The sequence below is a fragment of the Phalacrocorax carbo genome, chromosome 22 (genome assembly GCF_963921805.1).
Source record: "Phalacrocorax carbo chromosome 22, bPhaCar2.1, whole genome shotgun sequence".
NCBI lineage: Eukaryota > Metazoa > Chordata > Aves > Suliformes > Phalacrocoracidae > Phalacrocorax > Phalacrocorax carbo.
The window spans coordinates 6,488,583-6,507,875 of NC_087534.1; the positions used below are offsets into that span (position 1 = coordinate 6,488,583).

General features: G+C 53.0%; 2 protein-coding genes and 1 non-coding gene across 11 annotated transcripts in view; all 3 read right to left on the bottom strand.

The window, feature by feature from the left end:
- Positions 1 to 4,073, bottom strand: part of SDC3 (syndecan 3) — a 57,337-nt gene extending 53,264 nt beyond the window's left edge. Inside the window, exon 1 of the mRNA XM_064471565.1 lies at positions 3,831 to 4,073. Coding sequence (XP_064327635.1) covers positions 3,831 to 3,929 — 99 coding nt within the window. The 5' untranslated portion in view covers positions 3,930 to 4,073. The remainder of the gene's footprint in view (positions 1 to 3,830) is intronic.
- A 4,773-nt stretch (positions 4,074 to 8,846) lies between these two features.
- The window catches only part of PUM1 (pumilio RNA binding family member 1), a 77,274-nt gene continuing 66,827 nt past the window's right edge, over positions 8,847 to 19,293 (bottom strand). For all 9 annotated transcript variants that reach the window (XM_064471410.1, XM_064471402.1, XM_064471403.1 and 6 more), the window contains 5 exons: positions 18,158 to 18,295; positions 16,393 to 16,518; positions 15,293 to 15,414; positions 13,617 to 13,809; positions 8,847 to 10,639 (listed from right to left, as the gene is read on the bottom strand). In XM_064471410.1, the coding sequence (XP_064327480.1) occupies positions 10,508 to 10,639; positions 13,617 to 13,809; positions 15,293 to 15,414; positions 16,393 to 16,518; positions 18,158 to 18,295 (711 nt within the window). In that variant the 3' untranslated portion in view covers positions 8,847 to 10,507. The remainder of the gene's footprint in view (positions 10,640 to 13,616; positions 13,810 to 15,292; positions 15,415 to 16,392; positions 16,519 to 18,157; positions 18,296 to 19,293) is intronic.
- LOC135316841 (small nucleolar RNA SNORD103/SNORD85) lies at positions 13,198 to 13,283 on the bottom strand. The gene has a single exon (XR_010376066.1). It is a non-coding gene; the product is annotated as a small nucleolar RNA SNORD103/SNORD85 (small nucleolar RNA).

The following is a 19,293-nucleotide window of genomic DNA, read 5'->3' on the forward strand; positions in this document are numbered from 1 at the left end:
GCCAGCCCAGGCAAAGCTCCAGCAGGGACAGGGACGCAAGCGGCCGGGACCTGCAGAAAGGTTACGGCTAATCAACGCTCTCAGTAATTAAGGTGACGAGTTGATCCATAAGCTCACAGCTCGGCCAGCCAGGCGGGGCCAAGGCAAAGCAGCCTCCCCCAGCATGCCAAGGGACTTGGGGTCCCCGGGCAGGGGGTGTCACACCCACTCCCCCAGCACCTCGCCGCAGCCCAGCTCACGGGCCACCCTCGCTGATTAAAGCTCATGGCTCATGCTTTGCCTGATTCTAATTAACATGAGCGGTGCTGCCTGGCACTGCCCTCTCCATCCCCAGACGGTCCCCAGATGCCACTCGGCTGCCAGCACCCCAGCTCCCCACTGAAGCCCTGCACAGAGGAGGAGGAAGAGGAAGAGGAAGGAGCAACCCCACTGGCCTGCATGTGGTCTGCAGGGTGGGAAGCCGCCAGCTCTCCCAGCTGTGCAGAAAACAGCCTGCTCTTGGATTCTCAGGTGTCTAATAAGGGTTTGAACTCACCCCTGGCATGGGTACAGTTGATGCGGGGGCTCCTCAACATGGAGCTGCCTGGAGCTCCCAGACAGGTCCAGACCACGTCCTCTCTCTGAGTGGTCCATAGACAGCTGCAGAGTGATGAGGCAGGAGATGGGGGTCAGCAGGGACAGACAGGGTGAGATCCTGCGCCCTACAGCCCTGGGGAATCCTGGCCAAAACCAGACCTGCGTGTCCGTGACACTTGGGAAAACCCACTGCCAGGATCGGGTCTCACCAGGAGAGGCAGCCCCTGCTCCTCAGCACTCCCACGGAGGCACACAAAGGGTTAAACGGACCAATCCCAGCTTCCCCAAACCCGGGGCCAAGAGGGATCACAGCCACCAAAGAGATCAAAGGGAAGCCCTGAGCCCCGGGAGACTCCTTATGGCTCCCAACCGCCCCAGCAGTGCCACGTCCCTGTGCCGGGAAGACGCGGCGCTGGGCCCACCCTGGGGAGCTCGCGGGCTCGCTGCCAGCGGGAGCTGGAGTTATTTGTCCGGTCTCTGCAGCACAAATATCAATTAATTCTCCGGGTGCTGCTCCGGAGAAGGGCTCCCCGGCAGGGACCAGGACCTGGCGCAGGGTTTGCAGACAGCGTTACCCCGTTGCCTGCACCACTGCACCAGGGGGACAGGGGTCCCCAAATCCACCCCCCATCCCATTATCACAGCAGTGGGCTGGGGTGCAGCAGAGCTGTGCCAAGTCACTGCTTCCCATCTCGGTGACCCCAGGGAGAAGCCGAGACTTTGTCCAATGAGACCAAAAGATTCTAAAGCTTTGGCGAAGAGGAGGGGAGAGGAGAGACCTCGGTCCCCTCCAGGTGAGGATGCCCGATGTCCCCTGGAGCATCCCTCACGGGGGGAAGCAGCCTCCTGCCTCCCTTGGGCTGCCTCCCCCCAGCCCCAGACCTGCCCCACAGTCCCCGGGAGCACCCCAGCATCCCATCACCTCCTACCCTGGCATTTAATAAGCTCGTAACCTTTCCTGCCTAATTATCTTCAGCAAATGCCAGCAACCGTCTGCATTGCCATCCACCAGCCAGCAACTGAAAGACCCCAAATGGGGAAGGAGGAAAAGCTTATTTGGGGTGGTGGTGGTGGGAACAAGCACCCATACAGCTGACCCCACGCCCGCCACAGGTGCTGGAGACACAAGCATGGCTACACACGTACCTCTCACTGCTACGGGCACCCAGCGATGGTAGGGAGCTGCCGGCGCAGCTCGGGCTTCCCCGGATCAATGGCAAAGCGCAATATTCAGCTTAATAAACTGCCCTTTGATACACCGCACACACGGCCGCACGGCATCGCCGGGAGCCACGGTATTTATCGCCGCTCACACGAGTAAATCACACACCTGATGGTCTCCTCAATTACTGCTCAGCAGCCTCCTCGGAAGCACCGGAGCTGCGTCTGGCCTTTTGGGAGGGGGAATGACCGCTGCTGGGAAAGCTGGGCAAACACCCCACACACACCCACTGCCCTGCAAAAATAGGGGTGTTGGCCCGTGGCACCTACACAGCAGAATTATCTGATGCAGCAGGTCGTGTGCTGGGGAGCAGCCAGGCCCTGGGACTTCTCCTCCTCTTTAAGAGAGGAGGAAGAGGCAGCCTTCCTCCTATCCCTCCTGGAGCAGCTGCTTCTCCTGACGCCCTGGAGCACAACCGGTTGCGTGGGAAAAGCATCTCCTGGTTGCAGGATGATCCTTCCCGTAGAGCATCACCCAAGAGCCAGCGCCCCGCGGAGTGTCCCCCAAACGCTCCCGTAAGGGGCTGGTGGAGGAGCGAGCGCTGGGCAGGGCGCAGGCAGGGCGCAGGCAGGGCAGGGTGGCTCCGGTGGAGGGTTTGCCAACCTGAGCGTGCCCCAGCAGTGGGGAGAAGCTGTTTCGGAAGAGCCGCGAGAACACCCGGACATAACCCCTTCCTTCTGCCGACGTTGAAATCCTCTCCCGTGAGCCGGCTGGCAAAACCTCCTGGAAAAGGGTTGGGAAAAGCTCCTGGGAAGAGCCTGGGCAGAGAGGGGCAATGCCTGGGCAGGGCTGGAGGTGCAAGAGAGATTCCGGGGGGCAGGCAGGGACTGGGGGGGGGCGGGCAGGGACAGGGCAAAACCCCCCAAGTTTCTTCTGCCACGGGAAAGCGGGAGCGTGCAGGAGTACGATTTTCCTCCCTCTCCCCCCCCGCCCAGGGTTATTTTTAAGGCGTGTTTCCCGACGACCTTCAAACGGCATCTGCCTGCAACCCCCTCCCCACGCCCCAGCACCCCGCCTGCCCCCCACCCGCCTAGCTCTGCCTGCACCCCTGGGCTGAGCCCCTGCCCCAGCACTACCCCGGGGGGCGGGGGCGTGGGGGCACAGGGGAGGGGGTCATCCCCGGGGGGGGCACCGGCTCCTGCCTGCGCTGCCCGCCGGGATTCTGCGGCTTTGGGGGCGCCTGTGCAGGAGCACCTCGGGAGCTGGGTGCCCGCCCCCCACCCCAGCGGGGTGCGACCCGCGGAGGGGGGGGTGTGGTGTCGATGGAGTTCTAGAGACCCCCCAGCGAGGTGCCGCCCGACCCCACCCGCGCAGGGTGCCGCTCCCCACTGGTCCCCCGCAGGGTCCCGGCTGCGGGACCCCCACGCCGGGTGCGGGGGTGCCGCCCCGTTCCCCGGCAGGCTGCCGCTGCCGCCACCCCTCCCAGTAGGGTTCTTGTCCCCCCCGCACGGTGCCGATGCCGGTCCCAGCCCCCCCCCAGCCTGGCACCGGTCCGTGCCCGAGGCTGGTCCCACGTCCGTCTGTCCCCCCCCAGCCCGGTACCGGTCCCCGTGCCCGGGGCCAGGCCGTGCACGGTGCCGGTCCCAAGCCCCCCACGCGCGGTACCGGTCCACGTACGATGCCAGTCCTAGACACACACACACCCCCGCAGAGTGCCGGTCCTGGTCCCGGTCCCGGTCCCCCCACGGCTGCTGCCTTTCCACGCACGATGCCGATGCCGGTCCCAGACTCCCCACGCACGCACGGTGCCGGTGCCGGTACCGGTCCCGGTCCCCCTCTCCCCGGTACTGGTCCACGCACGATGCCGGTCCCGGTGCCCCCCCACCCCACCCGGTGCCGGTCCACGCACGATGCCGGTCCCTGTGCTCCCCCCCGCCCGGTGCCGGTCCACGCACGTTGCCGGTCCCGGGGCCCTCCACGCACGATGCCGGCCCCAGACCCCCCCCCCCCGCCCGGGGCCAGGCCGTGCCCGGTGCCGGTGCCCCCCGCCCGGTGCCGGCCCACGCGGGACGCCGCCCCCCGCCGCACTCACCCGCGCGGTGCGGGCGCTCAGCAGCAGCAGCAGCAGCAGCAGCAGCGCGGCGAGGCTCCGCAGCCCCCGGGGCGCCGGCGGCGGCACCTCCCCGGGCATCTTCCTGCCGCAAGGACGGCGGGCGGCGGCGGCGGCTGCAGCGGCGGCGGGAGGCGGCGGCGGGGGCGGGGAAGGGCCTTTGTTGCCGCCGCCCGCGGGAGGCGGCGTGGGAGTGGGTGCGGGTGTGGGTGCGGGCCGCCGCCGCCGCGCCGCCCTCCCCGCCGCGCCCCCCCCCCACCCCCCGCAGGAAGCGCCGCTCCGTGTCCCGTCCCCGTTCCCCCCACCCCTCCCCGGTCCCGGGGTCCTCCCCACCCCACCCCCCCCCCGCCCCGGCTCCACCGCCCCGCCCCCGCACGGCCCCGCCGCCGGGGGGGCCTCGGACCCGGCCCGGGGGGAGCGCGGTGGGGGGGGACACAGGACCCCGGGGCAGACGTGGGGGGATCCTGGGGGAAATGGGGAGGACCCTGGTGCAGATGGGGGGGAACTGGCACAGACTGGGGGGACCCTGGAGTAGATGGAGGAAACTGGGACAGACTGGGAGGTCCCTGGGGTAGAAGGGGGGGAACTGGGAAAAACTGGGGGGATCCTGGGGTAGATGGGATGCACTGGGGTAGGTAAAGGAGGGGACTTGGACAAGCTGAGGGGATCCAGGAGGAGATGGGGGGAGTCCTGGGGCGGATGGGGAGGGGGACCCAAGCATAGATGAGGGGCCTGGAGCAGATGGGGGAACCCTGGGGAAGATGTAGGGGGGATCTGGGCAGACTGGGGGGGATCCAGTAGTAGATGGGGGGGGGCAGCAAGGGTCGATAGAGGAAGGACCTGGAGCAGATGAGGCGTACCCAGGGATAGATGGGAGGAGGACTGGGGCAGACGGGGGGGACCTGGGACAAAGGGGGGACCCAAAGACAGGTATGGGGGAGACCTGGGACAGACTGCAGGGACTCAGGGGTAGATGGAGGGGGAGCTGGGGCCAGTGGAGCAGGGATCCTGGGGCAGATGGGGGAAGCCAGAGCAGACAGGGTGGTGCTGAGGCAATGGGGAGACTCGGGCGCAGCTGGGGTGGGGGGGGAAGGGGTAGAGGGGGGGACTCAGGTGTATGGGGAGGGATGAACAGGCAGATGGGGGCCCAGGGAAAGATGGGAGGGTCCTGCGGCAGATGGGGTCACCTCAGGGCGGACAGGGGACAGGAACCAGAGGCAGAAGGGGGCCCTGGGATCTGCCTCCTGGGTGGGACCCCCACCCTCTGTGCCTCCCCACCGTGGGACCCTCGGTCACCCCTGGATGGGTGCTGGGCGCAGGGCTGCCCCTAGGGGGTACAACCAGGAGGGGCAAATCCTCCGGGCAGAGCCAGGGCTCGCTCCCAGCCCTGGGCCAATAGCTCAAGCAGCCCCACAGCACCGTGCCTCAGTTTCCCCTTTCAAGAAATAAGGGGATAACAGTGGGACCAGAGGACGGGGCAGTCCCCTGTCATGACAGTGACTTTCATGTGGCTGCCAGGTAACCCTGGGGTGACTTCGCTCCGGATTTGGGTGTTCAGTCACCCCGATGGGCCCAGGAGGCCGTAGCTGTGGGTGAGCAGGGAACAGACGGGATGGGATATGAGTCGTTTCTCACACACGTGTAATTCCTCCTAATGGCTTTCACATACTTTCTGTGAAAAGACTAAAAATATACTCAAATTCTCATTAAAAAACCCTCATCTGAATGCAAAATACACACTGGGAGGGGGTCAAGGGAGGAGCAGGGGGGATTACCTGGAACAAGGGGCATTGCCCTCCCAGCACTGCTGGGTTACGAGGGGAAATCAGCCAAATTCAGCTAAAATTTGAGATGCAGCCCCTGGAAAGGGAGAGATGGGACACGTCCCATGGTGGAGCATCTTCCCTGGTCCCTGGCTGATGGGAAGCTCAGAGCAACCCTCCTCTTTGGGGGTGTGAAATATCACAGAGGAGGGGCTCTGCCTCAGGGTCCCCACCTGAGCCACTTCTCTCTGTTTTAATTGCACTGCAATTAGCAGGGTCCAAATTAATAATTTTTTTTTTTTTAAAAAAGAGAGGTGTATTAATACCATCAGCGAGAAGCTGGCAGGGGACAAAACCCAGGGAAAAGCTCTGGGTGATGCCAAAATGCAGCAGGATGGGTCCGGGTCCCTGGGTCAGGCAGGGGGTCTCTGGGGCAGGGAGAGGGGTCCGCAGGGCAAAGGAAGGGGGTCGCTGGGGCAGAGAAGAGTCCCCGGGGCAGGGAGGGGGTCCCTGGAGGGTGGGGGGGGCGCGGGAGTCCCTGGGGCAGGGAAAGGGGTCCCTGGGGCAGGGGGGGTTCCTGGGGCAGAGGAGGGGGAGTCCCTGGGGCGGGGTGTGTGTGCGTGTGTCCCTGGGGCAGGGAGAGTGTCACTGGGGGGGGGGTCCGCGGGGCAGGGGACGGGGGTCCCTGGGGCAGAGGAGGCTCCCCGGGGCAGGGGCTCCCCCAGGGTAGGGGGTCCCCGGGGGAGGGTGGGTCCCCGGGGCAGGGGCTCCCCGGGGCAGGGTGGGTCCCCGGGGCAGGGGGGTTCCCCGGGGCAGGGGCTCCCCGGGGGAGGGTCCCGAGCGGGCCGCGGCGCGTAGCTGGGCCTGCACCGCCCCGCCGTGGCCGCCGCCGCCCCTGCAGCTCCGCCGCGACGCGCCCGCGGGGGGCGGCACCGGGGGCCGCCGGCCCGGGGTCCCCACCAAGGGGCTGCCACCCGCGGGGCGGCCCCCACGCGTGGAGGGGCGAGAGGGGCGTCTGTACGCGAGGGGGGGGGGGCTGGGGGGGGGCGCTGCCCGGCTGCCTCAGGGTCTTTTTCCACCCGCTGCGGCTCCGCTGGAAGCGGGAGAGCTTGTGCCATCGGGGCGGGGGGAGCGTGACGGATCCCGGGTGTCGTGATGGAGCCTGGGTGTCGTGACAGACCCCGGCTGATGTGACGGACCCTGGCTGATGTGGTGGTTCATCACTGATGTGATGGACTTGGGGTGGGTGTCGTGGTGGACCCTGGCTGATGTGATGGGTCCCGGCTGACGTGATGGGTCCTTGCACATCCCTCATCCAGCAGCCACCGGCAGCCATGCTCCATGCTCTGGAATATCCAAAGCTGGGTCCGCACGGAGCGACCCAGCCGTGTCCGTCCCGGCAGGCCCCCATCGTGCCCCCTCCCTCAGCCGTGGGGCGGCTGCCCGGGCCGGGCCCCAGCCGTGCCCATGCTCAGGCACTGCTGGCTGGATCCTTCCCCCGGGGTCAGGCATGGAGCAGGAGTTTGCAGGTCTGGGAAGAGCTAAAACCATGGATCCAGTTCCTAAACTCCTTTGCTGCCGCTGTTGTGGTGGGAAGGATGCCCAGGGTTAATCCCAGACCCACCGGTGTCCAGCAGAAGATGGAGCCTGGGCTGACTCTCACCCCACTCTTGAACCTAAATTAGCTGCTCAACACTAATTTACATTAAACTTAAAAAAAATTATATATATCCCTTGCTTTCACCACATTCTGCCCCAAACTCACAGCCACGCTGCCGCCTCACCGAGCTGCTTGAACACCGTGGGTTACACGAAGCATTAAAGAGCCCCAAAAGCTCCAGGACCCAAGTGCTGCTCTAACCCTCGTGGCTGTTGCTTAATGCACAGGCTGGCTTCAAACCCAGGGCAGAAAAGGTGTCGGAACGCCCAAGCTCTGCTAAGTTTAACAACGGGTGTGAAAACTGATTAAACCCTCGGCTGGGTCATGGGGGTATTGGTTTTTGTTGAGGGGTGAGGAGAAGGAAATGGCAGCGTGGGAAGGGTCAGTAATTTGACACATACTCCAAAATCAAACCCTTTTAATGCCCTGAGCCAAAAACCCCTGATTTCCTGTAAAATGGAAAGTTCCTTCTCCTCCATCAATTTATCACAGGTCACCCTATTTGCACAAGTGCTCAAACTTACCAGGATTTCCCAAATTACTCTGATGATAGCTTTCGGAAAAGGCCTGTAAAACCAGCAGCCGCTGAACTGCACCACAGGGACAGGGATGGTCCTTTAGGCTTGGTAAAGGAAATAAAACTGGTCTTAAAAGGCCAATTTTCTCCCCAAGCAAGGGTCACCCAGGGGATGAAACGCAGAGCTGGAGCTTCTCTGAGACAGGGAACTGGGGGAATAAAGGCCAGGGCAGGCTGGGAAGCTGCACAGGAGCATGGTCTGGGCAGCAGATGACGACTCGGAGCAGGGGTGGGACACGATGCAGGCGAGGACAGGCCTAACTTTGCTCGCCCAGTGCTGGGCTCCGAGCTGAGCGCTTCCTCTTCGGAAGAGCCGGGGACAGGGGAAAGGCTCCATGCAAACAGGAGCTCAGCGTTTGCTCGTTTTTCTAGCAGTTCCCAACGAGCCAGAGCACATCGTGGCACTCAGCATTGCTGAGGCATCCCTGCTGGGGCGCCACTCCCCAGTCCCCTCCGGGCCCCTTTCCTCCCCCACCCCAAGAAGCGAGGAAGAAGAGGAGAATATGAACAGCTCGTGCACAACCCTCAGCTCTGCGGACACCGACCGCAGCCTGCAGCAAGGGAAGTAGCAGAGGAACCCACGAGCAGAAGGGGAGAGGTACCAGGGCAAGCTCTTGCCTGCGCCTCGCTGCAGGGGTTGCAGGGCTTAAAGCGACCAAGAGACAGGTGGTGGGTTCTCACCTCCAACTTACCGCCCAGAGGGTGGTGGCTGTGGGTGCTACGAGTTTGCACGGGCTCCGAGGAGGTTTAGATGTGCTCAAAGAGGCGGGGGGTGGGATCCAAAGAGCCCAAATCCCAGACCGCGGGAGCAGGGATGGCAGCAGTGGGAAGCAGCCGTAGGCACGTGCTCGCTCTGCTCTTCGTTTTCCGCGTGTCCCCGGTGCCCAGCGGCCGCGGCCGCCCTCGGCCGACACGGGAGGGCTGCTCTTCCGTCAAGAGAGGGGCAAAAAGCGGTGGGGGTGGCACTCTATCGCGGGCGTGCGAAGTAAACACAAAGCCAGATTCCAAAGTTCTGTATTTTTCAAAATAAAGATCACACGTTGTTTAGAGACAATCTACACAAGAGTTACAAAAAATAGTCGCCCAGGCATAAGCATACACAGGTTTGTTAATTATACACATATGGTTACAAGTGTGCTTGCAAAAAAGTTCATTGGAAATATACACAAGGCTCTGTAAATGTACACCGTGTAGTGTTACAATTCTATATTCAAACAAGGAAAATTGACAGTATGTTACATTCACTTACAAGTAGACAAAATGCAAAATACAGTTCATCTTCTGTACAAAAAGGGAAGGTGATTCACACTTTACAAGGTGAAAAGGGACTCTGATTGTAAGGAAAACTAGGGGGGTCTGTACTTTTGCACTTTTTGTTTCTTACTGTCACAAAATAAGCAAAACATTACCTTTTAAGATTCAAAAAAACACTATTTTGAACTGAATCATTTTTGTATAACATTTAGAAAGGATCGCTACTGTTCAACTAGGTGACAAATAAAACCAAGCATTTATTTTTCTTTTTTAAACATTAACTAGGCTGTATAAAGAGAACATTTCCTTCAAAAGAAAAAATTTACTTCTGGTTGAAATTACAATTTACAATATACAACACTATATGCTACGACCATAAAAGGTGTGAATATACACTGAAATGCACAGGTTTTGCTAATTCTTTTTTCTTACCAAAAAACGGGTTTATGTCGATTCAAACTTCTCCACATTTACATTACAGAGGTTTACAAATGTACAATTGTACAGTCAGAAGTATGTTCCACTACTAGGGTACATTATAGATACAGATCAGACATCAAAACAAGAAAATACTACAAATTTTTATATATGTAAAGTCTACACCAAGTATACACTATATATTTATAGAAGCAAGACCAAAGCCGAGTTGGATTTTTTTTTTTCTCCTCATGCTAAATAATCAGATTGTGTCTCTCAATGTCAACAGAACAAACCGAGTAGGCGGTAAACAAGTACACCCGGCCCCACCCCTCGCTTTAAAAACCTTCTGGGTGCGTGAAGTTTTCTCCCCCAAAACGACAGCTAAGCTACCTCCTTTAGCATGTTAGACTCAAAAGAAAAAAAAAAGCTACTAAAAAGTTTCACAAACTTAATTCCTTTTTTTTTTTTAAAAAAACAAAGCTCGAGCAAGTTGAGTTTGTCCTTTATAAACAACGTTAAATGCGTCGTTTGTGCCATTTAACTAAAATCCAAACTTCTTGCTGACTTTTGATTAAAATGAGAAAAAAAAAAAACAACCACCCAGGTATTTGCAAAAAAGTTGCCTGCAAGGCAGATGAGTTAAAAACGGGGTTTTTTTTGTTTGTTTTCTTCAAACCAACCACCCTGAAAGTTTCCACATTTGGAATATAGATACAACAGTGAACAAAAATGTGGCCTTCCATGTACATTTGATACCTATGTACAAGTATTCTATACACCAGTAAAACAGCAGGGCAATTAGTTAATTAAAAAAAATAATTAGTACATGTTATGCATAATAAAATTAAAGAAATTTACAAAGGCTTTTTTTTTTTTTCCTTTTTTTTAGCAGTTTAGCAACCATAAAACATGTTCTAACTGGAATATTGGCGGTTGCTGGTTGTAGATGCCCGACGGCCAGTGAGCTCCTCCCCAGTTCGCTGCCTCAAATGATACCGTTCGGCGGCCCACAAATGGGCCCCAGGTCCACCCCGTTCTTCATGTAGTATTTCTCCAGCTTGGCCAAAATGTGTTTGCCGTAGGTGTATTTACGCAGGGTAGCGATGTGAGGCCGGATCTAGGAGATAAAAGAAGGAGGAGTGAAGCTTAGGAACCCGAGTTACGGCCACGGCAATGGCGAGCGAGCGCCGGGTCCCGGAGGGTCAGAGCGCCGGCCGCCGGCAGGAGACCACAAAAATGCCTGAAATACTGAGTTTGCTGTGATCACCTCAAATTACTGGGAATCAAGTTAATTTTCCATAACCCACTGATGTTATTTTTAAGAGGAACTTCTGGTCAAGCAAGTGGCATCATCCTGAGCCGTATTACTGGAAGCCAGTGGGATCCGAGCACGTGGGTGAACACAAGGCTCTGTCCCAAGAGAGGAGGCTGGAAAGACGCGACCCGCTGAGTGCTCGAGCTTCCCCTGACACTCTGCCCCCAGCCCGGGGACAAACACACCAAGGCAGAAAAGGCATCCGAAGGGTCTAGTGGGTTTTGCTGAATGTGAGCAGGGCCTTCTGCCTCCTTCCAGGCCACAGGCTGACCTTCGAAAAACTGCTAAAAGCCTGAAAGCTGCCGCTATGAATTTCAGCAGTCGATTTGGAAGAGCTACTGGGAGAGGCATGCAGCGCTCCTGGGCTGAACAGCAGTTTCATTTCTGAACCTGACGATTCAAACATTTAATTTAAGCAGAGAAGAGGTCTGTGGAAGCAAGTTTCACCTGCTCACACCATTTCACAGTAGAAGTCACTTTCCAGGCCACTGTAACGACCGTAGCCAGAGTAAAACCGCCTCTGCTGCCAGAGCACCCAAACCAGGGAAGCTGGTTGTGCTGCAGGAGCGCCGCTGTGCTGCTGAAGTGCTCCTGGGCGGTTTCAGAGGAAGGAGACATAAGAGCAACTCGTTTTCGTTACTAGATGAGAAATATCCCACAGTTCCTTCAGTAACACAATTATAAGGGACTTTTTACTCTACGGTGGAAGAGCAGACAGGATGAGAAAATGACCAGAGCGCGATTACAGCCCTCCCTGCTCCTCGGGGAGGTACATGGCCGTCACCTGCCTGGGCCAGGACCCACTGGAGAACGCCCATGGGAAACCCACCCCAAACTCAGCCTACCTCAGCAGCTGCGCCCCAAACGCTCAAATTCCTATTTCAGTTCAAGGACCCCCCTTGTAACAAGCGTAAATGGACGCCTTGGCCCTCCCCACGTGCCATTTCCCAGGTCTGAGAGCTGCTCGGAGGTTTAGGAGAAGAAAAGCTCCCCAGGTCCAACAGTTTGTTCTTTGTTAATCATCTTTTTTTTCTAACTGATAGAACTGACTGTTAAAATTACTTTTCAATATTTTATGTTTTTCTAAATAAAAGTGCTGTTTTTAACAATAACACAAACCACTTGTTTGTACCAAGAGCGATCTTCACAACCCAAAGGCAACAGTAGATACACTCACTTTTCCCAGGCTTTCATTCAGCTTGATAATGTAGCTGAAATCTTCACATTCAGTCAGCCCTATTTAGCTGTCATCCCAGTTCTATTTCTGACAACCACACTGATAACCTAATTAGCATTTTATTCAAAAGACTTTGACAGGAAAAAAGAACACATCAGTAAAAATCACTCTGTATATTATCATCTATCTTTATATATATATATATATAAGCAAAGCTACAGGTCATTCTGCTACAGTTAAACTGCGTATGTCCCTTGCCACACATTTTTGTTTAATTATCTTTATAATTTCTTTTGGACTAATACAGATTTTGGTTTCAAAGAACTACTCTGAATGATTCATAAACCTAAGAATTAACCTCCCTGAAGATTATTTCAGCTTCAGGTACGTTGTTTATACACCGATCAACTGCCTTGTGCGGCTAACAATCAGCTCCCTTACACAGATAATACCCACTTCTTTTTTTTTTTTTTTTTAACAACAGAAAAATCACTCAGTCCATTTTACTCAAGGATTCTTACATACACTTGATTTTGTTGTGATTTGAATACCTGACACACTTCAGTTCCTCTTAAAAATCAATATATATGGGGTTTTCCAAGCCAGCGTTAGTCAGTATTTTATTTCTAATAAGAGGTCTGGCCGTAGCTGCTATTTTTCACAAAGTAACAGACCCTAAAACATGTGTCTGAAGAAAATAATCTCAGTTCCACTACACATTTTAAAGCATAAATTTTTCCATTCATCACAATTATCAAGACCTGCAAATGTGACCTTTAAAAGCAGGTAAATGAAGACATCACCTGATCTTTAGAGCTTCCTGCTCTTGGGCGGCAGGCTTATAGCCTTGGGAGGTAGGACTGACAGCAATGCATATTTAATTCCAAAATGTCTTCATTTTTGACAAATGAAGTCCTGAAACTGTTACGCATTCAAACACCGCAGCATAATGCTAAACCATGGAAGCCTCTCGTCAAAACCGCGTTCAAAACTGAGAAATAGAGGATTTGATTAACGGCTCCAGGCTGAGACGCTACAGCAACACGCGCCCCGTCAGCGCTACCAGCCAACCCGACTGTCCTGATCTGGGCTGCAGGGCAGGGCCATGACGCGACAAGGCAGCGCCGGCTGCCCTCGGAAACGCAACCCGCAGGTCCGTGCTCGGGCTTCAGGTGCGCCGAGGTCTGGCTCGGCTCCACTGAGCGCATAGAACCGCTCTCATCAGCGAACACTGTTCTCAGTGAGGGCAAGTGTGTCGTCATCGCCAGACCTTCAGCGGGTCCCTCGCAAGGCGCCAACCCGACGGCGCTGCTGCAGTTAAGCCTTGGCGGCTTTTAGCAGCTTTGCTACGCCACGAGCACAGAACTAGGTTACTAGGTCAGAAGAGATTGCTAGAAGCGAACAGCTAGTTTAAAGTCCAAATGGCATCTCATTATTTCACATTTTCATATTTCAGCTACTACTGAAATCCGCAACTTTGAAATACCTTCATCGCTGGGAAATTCTAATGTCAAAAGCAATCATCTCAGCCTTATTTTCTCTCCGCAACCAGTGTGGCAGTGACAAGCCTTACGTCCTTATCAATCGACGGTAGTTGCTTACCTTGTGCATGACAATCTTCCGCTGAGCTGGTTCTGCCACATCGATCATCTTCTGTACCACGTAGTTGGCGTACTGATCTTTCATCATGGTGTATAAGGCACTGTGAGGGCCGTCGTTCATAGTGCACACCTCATCGATCAACATGGCACGCTCCGTACGGGAGGCGTGAGTAACGCATTTCTCCACCACGTTGCTGTAACAATAAAAGAAGGACAATCTGTGAGCGTGCAACATCTCTACTGGGCTTTTCATTCAACCCCAAGGAGAACTCTTACGCTTCTAGCATGGGAAAACCATTTGGGAGAGACTTACATGCTGGCACAGTTGTTCAGCCATGTCAAACAGAAGAGCGGCCCAAGGAACTTTGGATTTGAGTGGGAATTTGGGTAAAGGATCAGTTCAGGTTTTATTTCACCCAAACGTGCAGCTCTACAACGATGCTGTGTTTGAGACCTGCGCCTGTTCTCATAGCGTGCCCACTAGAGAAGCGGACGAGTTGTTCTTTGTTTGGTTTTCTCAGTATTGGAGCTCGACGGGAACGGAGGTCCAAGGTTAGAACAACAGGGAAATGCTTATTCAGGAATGAAAGATCTTGGCAAAGGCAGAAAAACTTCCAAAATTCCTGAATATATTAGATGACTAATCTCTGCTCTCCAGAGAGCCAAGTTAAATAGGATATATGAAAGGGGACGGAGAGTTTCGCTAGTCTTATCTTCTGCGCTCCTGCCTGAGTCATGAAATCACCAAGCGGTTTGCCACAACTAGTGCTCAGCTCAGGGGACATCCTACGCTAATTAACGCTCCATCTGGAAAGAAGTTTAGGGAAAAAGAAACAAGAGCACGGCAAGTCAGGGAGAAAGAATCTGAAACAACAGCATTAAGACCACACTTTTTCTAAATTCTTGTTAATGTTAGACTCCCCTTGTGTCCGTAACTATCAAAGCACTATGTTACTAATAATAACAAGGTGAGAATATTGAGCCTTTGAAGAGCTCAGCCTTCATGTTCAGGTGACTGGAACACACACACACACACACACACACACACACACACACGGCAGTGACAGATGGGGGAAGTATTGCTTTGTCTTGATATCCACTCTGGCACCTGGATTTTGCTTCTACCCCTGCGTAGCTCTGTAGCATCTGGGCTAACAACCTCGGACTGCTGCGGCTTCCCTAAGAGGATATCACTACGCGTGTCTCAAAAACGATCACAAGGCTTAGCATATAAAAGGCACAGATTCTTCTGTGAGAAGTGGGATGAAAAGGAACTGTTGCTACAGTGATTTCCCAAACTCCCTTGTGGCTTGACACAGCATCCCAGAGGCAGTGAAATGCTCTTATGGCATATTATTATCCAAGGGACAGCGACCACTTAAAAAACATGAAAAAACAAACAAACAAAAAAAACACAACACACAAAAACTCTCGGTCAAGTTCAGGAACTTGGGATGGAGCTACTCTTCCACAGTTTCATCCTCCTTCATTACAAGTAAAACTTACCTTGCTGGTCACTCGTCCTGATTTACGAGTAGTTATAAAGAGCGCTCTGTTGTTGAGCAAAAAGTTATTTTCACCTCCTTCCACCTACCTACACCCCACCCCTAACTCTTCAACTCTAGCACGTGTCCATGCTCCCACAGGGCGTGGAGACTTTAAGGAACGAATTCATACCTAGCAAATTTATGTTGACTCAACACGAGCACGTTGCCTCTAATTTCTGCTACAATCTTGCTCTTATCCTCAGGCCGACCATGTTCTAGTACATGCTGGATAACATAGTTCCCATACTGATCCTGTTTGAGAGACAGCAGAAGCGTGTGACAAAAGGTGGACAGGAACCATTAATGTCAAACTAGTTCCCAGTGTGCATTAAGACTTACAAGCTTGAACTAAACACTAATTAAAATATTTACTGTATAAGTCATGTAAATACTTCGTACTTCTACAAAAACATGCATTCTAGAGTTTTACCAGGAGGTAAAATACTACATCTTTGTACCAGTTATAACACTCAAAACAATTTCTCTGAACATGAAATGTCAGTACTCCGCTTACTTCAAGTTTCTTTGCTGTCTCCAGGTTCAAACATACCAAATCACACGTACTGGAGGGCTGCACCATGGTTCTAGCTACGAGAGATGGTCCTTAGGCATATTCATATTCTGAACGTGCTTATATTCAGATCACAAGACACGTATTTTCCCCATTCACAATACCAGAGGCATGACCTGATGCCTCACCTCCGTGCCCAACCTCTTCCCACTCTCCATGTGCTAAACACATGAGCGTACAAGACAGGGTTCGTTTGCTGGTAACATCCATCGTGCCCCAACACCAGAATCCTAGAGAAACAAGTTCTCAGAAGGACTGCAAGGAAGAGGAAAGGCAGCCAGGAAGGGGGTGCACATTAAACCAAAACGTTTTAAGCACCCCAGTTACTTGGCGTTTTCTTTTCCTGGAAGCAATCAGCTCTTTGCATCAACTCCCTTAAGATCTTACTTGCACTCTAACTTCTGGAGTAAAGCACTAGGACACACACCCACTCAAGATCCTTTTCAAAATGGAAAGGAACTACAACTCTGATACCTAGTGGATATTTGCACATAGCCAAAACAATTAGTGGCGATGCATTTCTTATCTGCCACGTTCCTTCCCATTCCTCCTCGGGATACAGCTGCAGTCCCAAACTGGCTGCCAGGAGCTGTCCTAGTACAAAGCAGTAACAGAGAAACATCTCCTCAAGCACCCATGTTTCCCCTTCCCACACTGACCTGAACAAGCTGCTCGGTGTGTTGGTGAAGTTCCTCCAAGATGGGAAGGGTCTGCTCAGGAAGACAGTGCTCGAGGATCCTCTGGATCACGCGACAGCCATATGGATGTGTAGACAACGCAAAAACCTGCGTTCAGCAAGGACAGGCAAGCACAGGCAGCAACACATCTGTTAGTCTTTGTTAATCCCAGAAACCTTTTGCCATTAAATGAACACATGGTGGTTTTTCCAAGGGCGTGGTAGGTAATGCCAGCCTGCAGCACGGCAGCTCCAGATCACGTGAACTGGAACTGGAAACATCCGTTCCCCACTGCCACAGGACTAACTGGGTGATCGCAGGCACATCACAACCCTACCTGGGCTTCAGCTTCCCCATTCATGGAAGAGGAAAACAAATGGTAAAGCCTCTTGATTAATAAAAAGAACACTGGGGCAGCCAAGCATTATTAGAAGCTGTATTAAAACACTGTTTCAGAAGAATAAATCCAGCATACTGTTTGCCATCTATGCATTTTAAGCTATGTAAGAAATGGCATGAACCCGAAAGGTTAAAAATGCTCAGCAAAGGATTTTCCTCAACTATTTGGATTTGTTTAAAAGCCTTAACTGCGCTTAGGAGAAGTGACAACAAAGAACCTTCTTTCTCATTTCTAACGGATTACCAAATCTGTTGGTATGAACATGACACACTTTTTTATTGCTACACAGTTTTCTGTCTAAAGCACGAAGTCCTATTTGGTTGCTTAAAATTAGCAAACGTAGCAACTCCAAGCACAGCAGTTAAATTGACAGTCTACAGATTTTTTTAATAACTGTTGAGTAAACTGTGCAGGAAAACAGGACTTGAAGTGCAATCAACTGCACAAAGTCTTGAGGCAGGAAGTTTAATCTTTTGTATGAATGTTCAGGTGAAACTGGGATGGCTGGTCAGTGCCATCAACCAAGTTCCCAGAGGTACTTCTGCCTTGCCTCACTCCCTAGTGGAAGGTCCAAAGCTAAACTCAAACCAGTAAGTCTGCTGAGCAAGAATCCTGCTTGTTTTGACATAGCCAAGCAAGTCCCCACTTTCACAGCTGTTCCAGGAGCAGCCAAACTAATAAAGCCTGGTTCCTGCCACAATAACCCCAGGCCATTCTCGCATCCCTGTGGCAAACCCTCAATACTTCAAAGTCCCCCTCCAAAGCCAATTAAGTTGAAGTTGGAAACGCCCAAACCAGTGCTTCTGTAATGGACGACAAGCTGACTACGGGCAGAATGAAGCCAGCTACACAATTAATATCCAGGACGTCAATTCAGGAGAGGATACCAAGAAAAAACTGGGAGAATGAAGCACAAGTAACTGCCCTTCTCTAGATGAAACTCATGTTTTTGCCCTGGTCCAAGACCCTTGGGAAAAAGCAGTCCTCTCAGCCATCCTCACAGAGAGGATCATAATGAAAGTTTACTATAGCCATCACAAACCCCTGCTCACCACCTTTACTATGAAGAATGATTGGCAAGAGCCTTGTTTTCCCCTCCATCAGTCAAAAAACACGTGATGTTCCAGGAAAACAGGTTTTTGCAAGGATGCTTTACTGTGATATACCTGCACAAAAACGCTAACAGAGACACGACCAGAGTTTTCTAGGCTCCCTAATGCTTTCACCTGATGCTTGCTAAAATTTAAAATTCAAAATATTTGAACAAGTTACAGACACTATCATGCTATTCAGAGCAACATAAAAGAACACAAAGAATGAGAGTCAGTATCTTGGTTAAGGACTTACCTGTCCCTTAAACGCATCAATGATAAACTGCAGGGACTGAGGCTGCACACACTCAATACACTTCTGCACCACATGATTACCATTCTGGTCTTTCACGCACTTGAGGACATGGCCATCCAACTCCCGTACCATCTCATTCTATTAGGAGGAGAGAAAGACAAACAGAAAGCACCACCAGGATTCACGGCTGATAAATGCAAAGTTTTCACTGCTGAAAGCAGTAAAGAACATGAAAGGTATGAAGGATGCACTGATGTGTTTCAGACGGGAAGTTTTGTGGCAGCCAAGTGACGAGATGAAGCCTGCTGTGCTACAGAAACTACCAAGCAAAATACTATCACGAAATGAAGATGCAGCACTCATTTCATTAAACATGAGTGTCCTCTTACAAGTCAAGTATCCAAATCTAAGGAATTTTACTGATACATAGCTTTCCCGTGCATCCCCCATTCCCTCCTCTGCTCCCCTGAAAGAGAAAGAAATCTAAAATGCCCAAACTTCACACACTTTTCAGGTATCAGCTTCATATGTCACTGAAACGGGGTCAGCACTGGGACAAGAACTTGCTAGCAATTTACACAGGCAAGGTAATATTGTACGATAATCAAGGAACCCAAGAAGATAAGGTTTAGATATGACTAAAGTAACACACATGCAGGCTAACAGATTCACAATCGGAAAACAGAGAATGACAGTTTTGGGGAATTTAGTGACGCTACAGAATTGGACGAGTTCAGTTTTGCGGCTGATACAAAACCGGGCATTCAGGAGTGCAGTGTTCTCAGAAGCACCGTTCTGGGAGAAGAGAACTAGTAAATCCTCAGACCAGAAGTGCCAAAGTTTGGGCCGCCACTCACCGCCCTCCTCACAGGTGTCAGCAGCTTAGCCCAGGCCTGACTTAAAGGGAACGTGCATTCCTAAAGCCTGCTTTGGTTTTCCCAATTCAATAACCTACACTGAGATTCTTGCATTACAATTCCTAACACCTTTATTAGCTAGCTTGCCTAGCATATTTTTCATCTTCATTCACCGTTCATAAAACCCTAGAGGAATTCCTTTATTAATGAGCTCTGAGTAGGACTCTGGCTATCATCCACATCTCTCCAATGTCAGGCCTGGCTCGACAGGAACTATGA